This window comes from Ictalurus furcatus, chromosome 15, assembly GCF_023375685.1.
Source record: "Ictalurus furcatus strain D&B chromosome 15, Billie_1.0, whole genome shotgun sequence".
NCBI classification, from domain to species: Eukaryota; Metazoa; Chordata; class Actinopteri; order Siluriformes; family Ictaluridae; genus Ictalurus; species Ictalurus furcatus.
Window position 1 is genome coordinate 15,436,825 of NC_071269.1, and position 14,322 is coordinate 15,451,146.

The following is a 14,322-nucleotide window of genomic DNA, read 5'->3' on the forward strand; positions in this document are numbered from 1 at the left end:
ACGTGAACCTGGCAACCCTAAATAGTGAACAGCTGCCTTCTGCTTTCATTGAGTGAATTACATATTCACTAGATGTTATTCTGGGGTTTTTCTTTTTGTGGGAGTTAGTCTGCCATTAGGTTACAGTTCACGAATTTTTTTAATAGGCTATATTCAAAACAAACCAGGGGAAATTCTCAATAAGACGTTACATTTCTAATAGGTGGAATTCGTTTAAATATCTGGTGAAAAACTGGTCGCAGTGAACATAGAAAAAAGACAATGAGAGTGGAAATGCCGTACTGAAATGCGTCACTGAGACCGACAGCGTGACTCCTGGACGGACGTCACATCAAAAGGCGAATGGAAAAGTGTTCCGCTTCGCGCATGCGCTTTAGCGGCGCTAATGAGAAATGTAGGCTGTGAATGGAAGATGCATACAAAGTACATGTTATTGTACATGATAGCAATCTTCAGAAAAATATAGGGGAATTCCTTTCATGCTGTGAGTAACCACATTGCCCAGTATCCATTTAGTCCTTTGTGACTGGACTTTTGCTGCTGGGGAGTTCTACTCAGTGACATCACACAAAGTCATAACTGATTAAAACATTCAGACAGGAGACATTTAACATAACATAGCCAACAAAGTAATTTTGCTGGTAATAACTGTGGAACACCTGTTAGATTAATGATGTATCATATCCAATAGCTTTAATTTCTCTAAACAAATCTGAATTACCCTTTTTCATGAGAACAGGTGTTAATGGTCATATTTCCTGAAATCTTTCCTGTTTTTGTTACCATTAAACACACACACACACACACACACACACACACACACACACACACACACACACACATACATACATATAAGCTACATGACATTTATTGTACACAAATTAAAGAACACTTGCAAGTAGAAGGTTAGACACAAAAATACCAAAGGTAACATGACCCCAAATTAATATCATAAGAAATGCACGTAAAGTGCCAGCGTGACTTTCATAAATGTCACATAATACTGTACTTCACCCTCAACCCACCATTTTTGGCAGCGGATGTAAAACACGGAATGGTTTTTAAAACCTACAGTTCAGATTGAAGTGGTTTTATATATATGTATGTGTGCATACATATATATATATATATATATATATATATATATATATATACACACACACACACACACACATATACGCACAATACCCCCACACACACACACATACACACACACACACACACACACACCACAGAGTACCCAAAAGAACCCCTTGGTGTATGGCAAACAGTAACATTATATATCTTAAACCACTGGCATTTTAACTCCTGTACTTAGATGAACCTTTATGCCGTCACACAGACTAGCTTCAATTTGTCCCCATGGAGTGCTGCCCCAATACTTGTGGAAAGTATAATGTATAGTTAAGTATAATTGTCTCTTTATATACTTTATGTGCACTTTATAATACATTTCAGATAAAACAAATCAAGAATACATTATTTCAAAAGTATAAGCAGCACAATGCAGCTTCTTATTCATTTCATTCCTATAATACACTGTGAAAACCTGTGTTTGAACAATGGTTCTTGTAGGTTGTACAAGTGCAGTTTACACAAATAAACTGTTCCAACTGTCTCAGACATTCAGATTCGGAGTACTTGAGACCACTAAAGCATAGGGCCTGCTGAGAGGTATTCAAAGTATTCCCAGACTCATCTAGACTAAGGTCTCCTGCAACAGCTGCAGCTTCTCCTGCAGATCCTCTGCACACCCTGACAGGTCCATAGAATGTAGTGTAGAGTAGATGTTCTCCAGGCAAGCATCATTCATCTGGCTCCAGAGACGCAGCATCTGATACTGCAGTTCTAGATAGGAGCCTCTTGCCTCCAGCTCCACTCTCTCCATTTGATCGTCTGATAAAGAAAGCAACCGTAAAAACTCCTTCCAGCGCCGCACAGGAACCTGTTTGATGATGGTGTAGAGCACTGGGGCTGGCCACATCTCCTTCTCCGGCTCATGCCTGGTCAGCCCTGGTGAAAAAACATGAACAGTTGTTGAAGTATAGTGATGTATGGAATGCTTGTGCTCATGACAGCTGAGAAATACCTATAACATGATCATTTGTCAAGATGCAATCTGTTAGCTCTAATCCATTACAGCAAAAAAAAAAAAAAAAAAAAAAAAAAAAAAGCCATATTTACTGCAGTAAGATGAATATATTTAATTTTTATTACCTCAGAGGAGCAATAGAATTTAAAAGAATGTTGATTATATACCTATAAACCGTCTCAAAATTGAAATGTAGGATTTATGTTGGAAAAATCAATAACAAAGGAAATGCAGGCACAGCTACATTTCAGCCAAAAATTCAACAAACCCTGATCGTGTCATTCAGACACTTCTCCTAGCCAAAGTAGTTGGCAACTGACTTTGCATTTTAGTATCCCAATACAGTGTCTAGAAGAATGCAACTATCATCAAGTCTTTTTAACCAAGATGACATGTCAGAATGCAACTCATAACAACATGCAGTAATACTACTAATTTTCTGGCAGTCTTTATCTGTGTATGAGAAAAGACTTCATGAGTTTCTACAGAAATTTAATTTAGAGCTGATAATTTGCCAGTGAAGGGAGTCCACAGGAAGTGTTTGAGACATAAAGCATACACTTATGCTGCACTCTCCTATCTGATTGAGCAACTTCAGCATAGTCCTCATATCACTCACTTTCATCACTGAGCCTTCAGCTTAGCTGACATGGTCACAAACACCCACCTGATTGGCAAAAGGATAAGGCTCAGAGGTGTTAGGAAAGGCTGGGTTTCTCATACACTCTCTCAGTTTGACATGGGTTTTTTTTTAAAGAGCTTTCAGAATCATCAGTTTTGAGATTGAGAGTAAACATTATTTCTGTTCACTATAAAGCAAATTGGTCAAGTATTCGTCAAGTCTAAATAAAGATGCTTTTAATTCAATATACCAAAACTGACCTAGTGCGGTACCATAAAGCACCTAAACTAGCCAACCCATCATTCTTATCCTAAGAACAAGATATCTGTTATAGAAAATGCATGGTATATTAGGGGAACATACAACGCCTAGAGAATGCTAATTATATATACAGCGATGTGCAAACATCTTGTACTAACAAACGTCTAGCAAATGAACAACATGGAAATAATTTCTGTAAAGCTCTCAAATGCTTCCAAAATAATGAATAATATGAAGAAAAATTACTATAAAGAAAGACAGTAAAAACTAAATCAATTCGATATTTGGGTTGACAACCATTTGCCGTTAAATCTGCATTAGTTCACTTAGGTACACTTCCATGTGTGTATATGTATATATATATATATATAATTAAAATACAAAAAAAAAAAACAAGCTGGAGGGTTGTTTAAAAACTCTTTGAAAATTAGCCCCAGTTGTTGTGCAGACTTCTTGTTATGCCACACATCTTATGTAATGTCTTCATCTTAAAAGGTGGTTTATAACTCGCAGTACAGAAAGTAAGCTTATTTAGTAACTTCCTTTTTGCAAAAGGAAAAAATCCAAAATGCTCTTTTTTACTGGCATAAATATAATCAATATAAATAAGTAAATTCACTGTCCTCTACTAAATTAGTAAATAAATATACTATTCATTGATATTATTTAAAGATACGTGACATATAGTGTGCGTCAGATTGAATAAGCTCACAGTTGATAGCAATAATTATGTTTGCTTGTTCATTTTCTCAATAAGTAAAGGTTAAGTAAGGTTTTCTAAATAATTGTATAGAAATTGACCTTTTGCATCAGCAATAAATGAAAAGCCACTCCTCGACAAGTCCTGTTGAGGAAAAAATAATTTCATAGTACTTAATTATAAAATATAGTTACTATGCCTTTTATATCCCCATTTATAATAAGGGGAGTTGTGCTTTGTCCGGTCCAGTCCGAGTCCAGATGTCTTTGTTTGTCTCTGGTCCCTGGATCTTTCACTGTGCTTCCAAGGACAATGCTCTTTAAAAAACAGAGAAATAATTTTTTGTTTGTTTGTTTGCTTAGATTAATTTCAAACACACTAAAACAGTCATTTGTACATCATTCATGGAAGGTAATACAAACCAATGGCAAATTAACATTCAGCTGGTCCCCAGGCTGTTCTGTTGAAAAAAAATGGAAACATGAACACTTTTTACCGACTATGTCTATAAATTATAACAATGTGTACAAGACACTTCGCAAACACACACAATATGCATGTGATGGTGTGTTCCCATTGCAAAATATCCAAACCATCAGACAAGAAACAGGTAATTTACCAGGTAAAGTTGGCGTGTTTGGTGGAACTTCAATATGACCAGCAGGTCTTTCATTCACATTCTTTATATGAACCCAGCAGCAAAACGGTCTCCTCATACAGGCTTCAAAAACGAAGCGAAAAAGAGCAAAAAGTCCGAGCAGGACCACAATAGGCAGGGTGATCACAAGTACCAAAATCCATGTTGTGGTAAGAACTGGCACTAAAACAAAACAAAACTTCAACTATAACATAATACCTTGATGTCTGCCAATACATTGTATATAGTCGGAATACTGTAGTCTAAAGAGCACATGAATATATGAGGAATTGGTGAAAAGTGTTTGTCAGACAGTGTACATGTGTGTTATTTTTAATTACCTGGGTTACAAAAGGATTCACAGGATTTATCCGAGCAACTGTAACTGTGATAACAATAAGAGAAAGAAATCAACATGAACAAACAACTTTATACATAAGTATAAAGAGACAGAAAACCAGTCACCTGGCTTCAAAAGTAGCACCAAAATATGTAAATTACAGTTAACTATAAACAGTTCTTGCTCTCTTTTAAGTACATCTGCAGAGTAGGTGTAATGACGTGGCCACTGAGTGTATTTCAGACATATTATGTTTCTGACATTTCTTCAGGAGAGCTGATTAGCAGATCTCTGTAAAATGGCAGGAAATTCTGACAAAGATGTTCACTCCTGTATACAGGAAACCAACAACCCACTAACCTAAATTCTACCACATTTCACTTTGAAGAATCAAACAGAATATGAAACTATTTTCACTAAGTTTCTTGAGTTTTTTTTTTCTTATTGTGGTTGTTGGTTATCAGGCCTAAATAAACATTGGCTGAATTCTAAAACTCACAATTAATCATCAAATGCTTAGACAATAGTCACCACGGTTCCTAAAAACCTTAAAACAAGAAGCAAAAAAGCCATTCTACAGGAAAATAACATCTCTTACTCAGCACATGATTGGCATTTCCCCTTTTGATCCAAGAATTGGCCATGCGCACAAGTCCATATTTTGTAGTTTTTACATTCAGGGCCTGAAGTACAGTGAGACATGAACAGTTTAAAAATGCATTCTCATAATATTTTAAGACAACATATCATTATAATTATAATTTCATTGGCAGCTACTGGTTTTTGAAGCATTTGTGTTTAAATGTGTTGCAATTTTAACCAATGAGCAGGTATATGTTTAAATTATTTTTTCTTTAAATAAATCTTTAGTAAATTGAGAAATGTCATTATTCTATTGAAACACTCTAGAGCTAATCTAACTGGAAATTACCAAAATCTTATCACTGTAATTAAGCATTTTAGGCACACCACACATATATGTATTACAGTTAATAATAGCACTGTTTACTAGTGTTTTTCAAGTGCCCCTGCATTTAATAAATCCTTTAGTAAATATATCGACCCATTTGGATCTGAGAGCAACCACAAAGTTCCACAAAGATTTAGGTTTCCTCATTTAATTGCTGTTCTTTATCATTATGCTTTTTCTGTAGCAATGATAGTGATTAAACTGTAATAAAACATAACTTCCTAGTGTTGAAAAACATTTGACTAGCAGTATAGGGTATATACATTGGATTCCAGACATTTACAGCTTGCAAACACTCCGTTATGCTTAAAATCAGCATTTTTTTTTATTATTTGATATTGATATTTAAAAAAATAATAAAGGTACATACAATGGCACATGGTTGATTTGATACTAGATTTTACTTACACATGCTACGGTTTGTGCATTTCGTACAGTTTATACACAATTTGTTAGATGAACGGTAAAGCCCATCTTTGCAGACGCATTCCCGGTCCTTTAGATTTGTACATTCACTCTTAGCAATCTCATCTGTAAATCAAGAGATCTCTTTCAAACTTTACATTACACAAAGATATATTTTAAATATATTTAATTCTATAATATATACAGTGCCCTCCACTACTATTGGCACCCTTGGTAATTATGAGCAAAGAAGGCTGTGAAAAATTGTCATTATTATTTAAGCTTTTGATTGTTTGTTCAAAAAAATCACAAAAATACTCTGCTCTCATGGATATCAAATAATTGCAAACAAATCACAGGTTTATTAAAAAAGATCATTGTTAAATATAGTCGTGCAACAATTATTGGCACCCCTATGAATTCATATAAGAAAAATATATTTGAAGTATATTCCCATTGATATTTGAAATTTTTTAGTCCACTTGGGTGACTAGGAACATAAAATTGTTCAACCATGATTTCCTGTTTCACAGGGTTATGAATATGAGGTAACACATAGGCCAAATTCCCTTAGTCATTCATAACAATGGGTAACACCAAGGAATATAGCTGTGATGTGCGACAAAAGGTTGTTGAGCTTCACACAATAGGAGGTGGCTATAAGAAAATATAAAAAGCATTAAAAATGCCCATTTCCACCATCAGGGCAATAATTCAGAAGTCTCAGTCAACTGGAAATGTTATGAATCAATGTGGAAGAGGGTGTGTGTCTATTTTGTCTCAACACACTGTGAAGAGGATGATTCAAGTGGCCAAAATATCTCCATGGATCACAGCTGGAGAATTGTAGAAGTTACTTGCGTCTTGGGGTCATAAAGTCTCCAAAACTACAATCCGAAGTCACCTACAACACCACAAGTTGTTTGGAAGGGTTTTAAGAAAAAAGCCTCTACTCTCATCCAAAAACAAACTCAAGCATCTTCAGTTTGCAAGACACTACTGGAACTTCAAATAGGATCGGGTTTTATGGTCAGATGAAACCAAAATAGAGCTTTTTGGCACTAAACACCAGAGGTGGTTTTGGTGCACACAGAGAGGTAGCCATATGTCTCATGCCCATGGTTCCCACACTCAAGTACCTCATGCCCAGGGTTAAATATGGTGGTGGCTTTTTAATAATTTGGGGCTATTTTTCTGCCAGAGGACCTGGACATTTTGTTACGATACATGGCATCATGGACTCAATAGTTAGTAAATGAAAACCTGCTGCCTCTGCCAGAAAGCTTAAAATGGGCCATGTTTGGATCTTCCAGCAGGACAATGATCCAAAACATACATCAAAATCAAGACAAAAATGGTTTACTGACCAAAAAATCAAGGTCCTGCCATTGCCATCCCAGTCCCCTGACTTGAAACCCATAGAAAACCTGTGGGGTGAACTGAAGAGGAGAGTCCACCAGCAAGGACATAAAAATTTGAAGGATCAGGAGAGATTCTGTATGGAGGAATGGTCTCAGATCCCTTGCCATGTATTCTTCAAACTTATCAGGCATTATAGGAGAAGACTCAGAGCTGTTATCTTGGTAAAGGGTGGTAGCACAATGTATTGACTAAAAGGGTGCCAATAATTGTTGCACACCTATATTTAACAAAGATTTTTTTTCTATAAACCTGTGTTGTGTTTGCAATTGTTTGATATCCATAAGCACAGAGTATTTTTTGCGAATTATTGTAACAAAAGATCAAAAGGTTAAACAATAAAGACAAATTTTCACAGCCTTATTTGCTCATATTTACCAATACCAGGGTGCTGCATAATAAATATAATTTAAGACTGAATTTTAAAATGATGATTAATTTTACTCACCAGTTCTGCAGACACTGCAAGGTAAGCAGTCACTCATTGTATTGTTATAATCTACGTATTTGTCCTTCCCGCATTTCTCACAGAGTGACTGACTTGAATATGTTGTGCATTTGCCTTTTCTAAAATAACCTGAAAAGTCAGAATTGCATCAGGTTCCGCAAGAGCAACACATTTATTTGTACTCTACAAGGCTTTACAATAGTAGTACAAACTTCAAGTGGTTTGAAGTGCATTCATCTTACATATAAAACAGAACTGTTGAATTCTCAATGCCGATTGGACAGAAGGTGTTGGTTAATTTAGCACAGCTTGACATTAGAGCTGGCTGTTGTTCAAGTCACAGGTTTATATTAATTTGATCATTCTAGTATACTAACTTTTATAGTAACAACATTTACAGGGACTTATATGGCAGATGTTCATCTAAGCATAATAATAAACAGACCTTTACAAATGTGCTGTTATTTTACAGTCAGAAGTGTATAATTGGTTATATGGTAAAGCTTTCTGTAAGGAGATGTTTAATTAACATTGATGGGAGGAATCTCAGCACATTAGAAAGTGTCAGCGCATTGTAATCATCCATTTTCCTGATAGAGAACTTTTTGCATTCTCTGGTTTCTTGGTAACATAAAAAGCTGCATTTTTTTGTCTTATTAACTTGGATGTTCCACAACATTAAAAGTAGAACATTTCATTCATTCATAATTCTTAATTAAGTCAATCATATTTGTCAACATTTTTGATCATTTTCCAATTGTTGTGGAATAACACACTTCAGAATATGCTGTAAATGGAAACTGATCAGTTTTGGGGTGGGAACAGTAACCTGGGTCACATCACACCACTACATCGTTCATTATTTTCCTATAACATAATGCCCTATTGTGTTTTATTCCTTACTTATGCTTCATCTTAATGCTTTAATGATAAACTTTAAAATTACTGCTTACATGATATGGCCAAAGTCTGTGGATACATGAACATCACACCCATAGATGATTTTTGAACATCCCATTCCAGATTTATTCCCTGTTGCTGTTATAATAACCTCCACTCTTCTGGGAAGGCTTTCCACTAGATTTTGGAGTGTGGCTGTGGGGATTTCTCTATTTAGCCACAAGAGCATTAGTGAGGTTGTGCACTGATGTCAGGTAAGAAGGTCTGGGGTGCATTCAGTATTACAAAGGTGTTCAATGGTGTTGCGGTCAGGGCTCTGTCCAGGCCATTCGACTTAGTTCCAGTGAAGGGAAATTGTAATGCTACAGCATATAAAGACACCCTATACACTCTGTGCTTCCAACTTTGTGGCAATCGTTTGGGGAAGACCCACGTATGGGTGTGATGGTCAAATGTCCACAACTTTTGGCCATGTAGTGTATGAATACACACAGTACAATTGCTAATCATGAAGAAATTGACTCAGCAAAGCAACATGCAGCAAGCAGACACTTTGGTAAAGGCCTCCACTTCCAGGGTTCCAACTGAACCATCATTAGTATTACAAGATTGAAATTAATGACACTGACCCAATTTAAAACATTTGGCACAAAAGTGCACAACTTAGTTTGAAGGAAGCCAAAATAAAATGCTGAAAACAACACAATTTTTAATCATCTTTCCATTTCAAAAGGAGAAACTTTGTTTACCTGCCAAACATTCAGTTGTGCTAAGCATCTGATTATCAAGCAAGGGTTTTAAACAATCTGAACAGTCTCCACTGTGGCACAGGGAGGCTGCAATCAGAGCAAGTACCTGGAGTACAAACAAATATCACATAGAACAATGATCCACTTAAGGCTGATTACCTTGACCAATATTTACTTCTTTACAGTTTTACCATTTGTTACAGTACAAAATTAATGATCTGCACAGTTTTGGATATCTTTAATCTGTATCATGGTTTCTCAATTAAAGGAAGTCAGAAACAGATGAGCAAATTGCAACAGCATGAAAATAGAATATCCACACTGTAATCATACTTAATTACAAAATCACAGATTTGTAGAACCATTTTTACTTGAATAAAATTAATTGTAATTTCCAAATAGTCTCCCAATATCACACTTATTCAAATTGTAGACAAACACAATTGTAAACAATCCATCCAGAACGGTTATATTATGTGGGGTTTTTAATACTTAATTAAGATGCATCACTGGATAACTGGCAGTGTGTTTAGTTTATCTCAGCTTCTGAGCACATTTACATGACCATAATAGCTGGATAGATATCATGTAAAGTTTCTACTGATGTCTGTACCCCATTTCTGAAGCTGTAAAGCCTTAGAAATAATCATTCTAGTACTGATCTGGAACTAGACTAAACTCAGAGTGATGATACAACTGGAATGGGGTTGGGTGTCCCTTCCTTAAGAATTAGACAAGGTGTCCCTGCCTTAAGTATTAGACAAGCTCTTTAGCTTTTCATAAACCAGTGTTCTTCAATGAATTTCAGAGAAGAGACACTCCAGTCAAAACAAATGTTGGCCTGTGGGTTAGCTATGTTATAATGAGCTTTTGTAACTAAAGAGTAACAGACCTATGGTTACTGTGGAATTAAGTATGTAATAAACTAATGCAATTACGATACAAAACTAATTAAAATACAAGTAAATTTTTACTAGTATTTAATATGCTTTATGTGTTTTAAGAGTATTTATCATTTAATATGCAGGCAGTAGGTAACTGTAAGTAACTAATAAATTCACATTCAGAAGTATTTGGTTACTCACCATAAACGCTGCTGACATGGTCATGGGCAAATGAGTTTTAAAATATCCATGAACAGAAACTTGAACTTCAGAATGCACATTTGACCAAATAAAATGTACAGAAATAAATAAAATAACCAAAAGGTAGGCAAATAATTGAATTTTGCTACATAGTAAGCTCAGACGTTCACAGCTACTGCCGATTTCACTAAACTGCTCTTCCACAAAAAGACTACTACTAACAGGATGTTTAGTATTGAGGACCTGAAACTTTATGTGGTGGTGAAGTGAAAAAAAAATTCTCAGAAATGTGACACAGGAAAATACGTCAAACCAACCCCTTCAGAGTTCTTAACAGGTGTCCTAGTACATGGTAGTAGGCTGGGATGGTAAAATTTTGTCACAGAGGAACATTCTCTTCTTTGTGATCTCTGCTTTAGCTAAATCAGTAATCAGTCAAACTTATGGCGCTTCATATATGCAGGTTGTTCTATAGGTGCTTTTGTGTAACAGGACTAATAATGACACCTGGTGGAGACTAAAAGGCTCATGGCGACCAAAAGAGGTTTTAGGCTCTTTATAAAATAATAAGTAATGATATACTGCCATGACGTATGTACTGGCATAAAGTTGGCTTGACGTTGGACTTTCGATATTCGCAGATAATTAAGTCTCTAAAGTTAGAAGACCATCTCTAAAGTTACATAAAGTTACATACGACAACTTACAAGTTTCTAACTTCAATAACATTTGAAGGGAATGACTTATAGTCACAAAGCTAACTGTAAAGGGTTCATCTGAGAATCAGCTATAACACACACACCTTTTAGATTTTTTATATTTAACAAAATAAACTATTAAATCATATATAAAATTGTGATGTATTTCACTACAGAATGGGCCCATACACAAAATATATCATAATTTAAAGCGTAATAGCATTTAAAGGGAATGACTTACAGTCACACAACCAACTGTAAAGTGCTCATCTAGGTGTCTGGTATGGTGTCTGGTATCCTTTTATATTATATATATTACAAATTTAAAAAAAAAAAAAAAAAAAGCATGACTGCTTAGCCCCTAGTGTGAAGAGGCCCACTTCTTTTTGATGTGTTTTCTTGTCACAGGGTATTGAATGGTGAATGATATGCTGTGTCCTTTTCTATCACAGGATCTTTAGTAAATTAAGCAAAAAATTTTATTTTGGACCAAAGCTCTCCAGTATCATCTTGAAAATGTAAAAATTTAGAAATATATTTTGAAAAAATTATGTTCTACCCCTCCTGTTGGTGTTCCAGAGACTTGGCATATATCTTGCAGATCTCTGGTTCCTTAACAATTATTTTCGTAAGAATAAAATGAAAGGCTTTGAGTCTTTTACATTGTGTAAGTATACTAGTCTTCTCATAAGGTTTTTTTTTTAAATGCTGTCAAATCCTTACAATAATTGTACTTATTAACTTTTACTATAAGTAGCAAGCATTTCACAATAATTATTAAGTGTAAAGTGAATGAGATATGTAAAGACAATAATTACCATATACTACATATATAGGAAATTAGTAGGCAATAATGTTTTAATGCTTAATGTTATCCTGTAAATCATTTTGATTTTTAATAATAGTAATAATAATGAGCCTTTATTGGTCACATATACATTACAGCACAGTGAAATTCTTTTCCTCGCATACCCCAGCATGCTAGGAAGTTGGGGTCAGAGCGCAGGGTCAGCCATGACACAGCGCCCCTGGAGCAGAGAGGGTTAAGTGCCTTGCTCAAGGGCCCAACAGTGGCAGCTTGGCAGTGCTGGGGCTTGAATCCCCAACCTTCCGATCAGTAACCCAGAGCCTTAACCGCTAAATTTTTTTGATTCACTTAACACACTTGTTTCCAGACATTTTGTGTTTTATGCACTAAAGCAAAATGGATAGTGTTGCTTTTCTAATAATATAATTATATTTATATGGCCTGTAAAGAGAACTGAGAGCACAATGCAGAACATTCATTTAAATTGACTAACAAAGTGGGTCTCTTAAATAAAAAAGATTCACAACATTTATCGTTTGGATTTTGTACTAACATTTGGTAAACATATGGTTAAAAAGATGAACCTCAAAGTAGTTTATATCACAATAATGTGTTTTTATTGGTTTTGGGGGCTTTTTTGCTTTATTGGGGTAGGGATAGTAGAAAACTGACAAGGCAATATAGGATAGAAGAGTGGGGGTGTGATCGGGAAAATAACCTATGAGCTGGGAAACAAACCCTTCATTGTAGGAGAGAAGCAATTGATTTGTCACCTTTCTCTACATTTAGACTCAACAAAGAATTAACAAATAAATAGGTTATTTACATGAAGAATGTTCATGATTTTCTTCATTTACACTGCCTAGAGAGTACTTCAATATGAGAAGAAACTGTCTCAGTAAATGTGACTGAGTGGATATAAAATGGAATGAAGGACAAATTAACCAGTCCACACAACAGGACTGGTACAGCTGTGGAGTGTTTGTCATGCAGGTTGGATTTCCTCATTAAATTGTACGACATAAAGAAAAACAAAGAGTTTATCTTATAATAAACTCTGACACAGTTCTTATAAATTTGTGGAGCAGAATGTTGATTTAGTTCAGTCCTGTAAGAACCGTGGAGTGTACCTAGACAATAAACCAGAATGGAGCGGGTAAATTTAGGCTACACAGCGGAAGAGCAAACCTTACTTTGTGTGGAGGCTCAGGCTCTTCAATGTTTGTTCAATGTAGATTATGCAAACAGTGTATTGAATGTGATTCATGGATTTAGATGTATGTGGGGTTTTTCTGTTTGTATGTATGGCTGCTGTGGTGAAACAATCTCCCCTAGACAATGAAAAAAAACATTAACTTATCTTGTCTTATGTGGATGGCAAAAGAAGTGCTTTTCCAAATATCCCTTGCCATTTCACTATAAACTCATCCAAGGGCGCATGGAACATCTGTGACTGACAATGGCAGAGGAGCTTCTGAAAGCCTCAGGTAATTTATTACTTGTACAAAAACACCTGTCATTTAGACTATGGCATAAAGTGTAGAGTTTTATCACAGAAAAACCACATATTTTGTAACATCATAGTAAGTAGTAGTATTAAATAGTAAACATATGGTAATACTATTTACAGTATGTACCATTTTCCAACAGAGCTAACATATAACGGCATGTTTTCAGTATTCAAGAGGAGACATTACTGCTCATTATGTTCTGCCTCAAAACCTCTGGGTGGTCGTGCAAAAACATTTTGGGTGGGTAATGTAGCAATGATTATAAAATTTTTATGGGCATACCATTTTGTTTACAAGTGTGTGTTGTGTGTGTGTAAGAGAGTGAGTGAATGAAAGAGAGTGAATGTCACCGCTGCAAGAGGTGGTTTCATGTGGTATGCCTTTCTATGTCACAGAAGCAGTTCAAAAGGGCTCAAAAGGTTGAAGTGCTGCCTATGTAAATAATTTTCAATTCCTTTGACTCCCATCCACAATCTAAACATGTACATAAAAAAATTAAAAGAAAACAAATAAAAATGTTTGAAATATTAAAACATCCGTAGATCATCAGTTCTTTTCATTATTTCATTAATAGGACATCTATTTTTTGACGAAAACCTTTCAATCCAATACGGGTCATTTTGACCCCCTTTATGCACTTTTTTGGTTCATGCTTTGTAGAGTTAAATATCAAAAAT

At 35.3% G+C, this 14,322-nt stretch overlaps 1 protein-coding gene across 2 annotated transcripts; it reads right to left on the reverse strand.

The window, feature by feature from the left end:
• Positions 1-1,166: 1,166 nt before the first annotated feature.
• On the reverse strand, positions 1,167-11,064 carry si:ch211-112c15.8 (tumor necrosis factor receptor superfamily member 1A). 2 transcript variants are annotated; one of them, XM_053644364.1, is made up of 10 exons: positions 10,629-11,064; positions 9,544-9,649; positions 7,895-8,023; positions 6,031-6,153; positions 5,251-5,335; positions 4,654-4,697; positions 4,295-4,495; positions 4,098-4,135; positions 3,875-3,992; positions 1,167-2,013 (listed from the first exon to the last, which is right to left on the reverse strand). In XM_053644364.1, exons 1-10 carry the CDS (start codon positions 10,650-10,652, stop codon positions 1,700-1,702), a joined length of 1,182 nt encoding a protein of 393 aa, XP_053500339.1. In that variant the 5' UTR covers positions 10,653-11,064; the 3' UTR covers positions 1,167-1,699. The 2 variants fall into 2 exon arrangements, with proteins under 2 accessions (XP_053500339.1, XP_053500340.1); XM_053644365.1 differs by lacking the exon at positions 9,544-9,649.
• Between the last annotated feature and the right edge of the window lie 3,258 nt (positions 11,065-14,322).

What these genes read in the sequence shown, in the direction of transcription:
- si:ch211-112c15.8 (XM_053644364.1), bottom strand. Translation starts at nt 10,652, where the DNA reads ATGACCATGTCAGCAGCGTTTATG. An exon ending in CACAACTGAATGTTTGGCAG is followed by an intron (nt 8,024 to 9,543) that starts GTAAACAAAGTT and finishes CTGACTTTTCAG; the next exon opens with GTTATTTTAGAAAAGGCAAA. An exon ending in TGAATGTTAATTTGCCATTG is followed by an intron (nt 3,993 to 4,097) that starts GTTTGTATTACC and finishes TGTTTTTTAAAG; the next exon opens with AGCATTGTCCTTGGAAGCAC.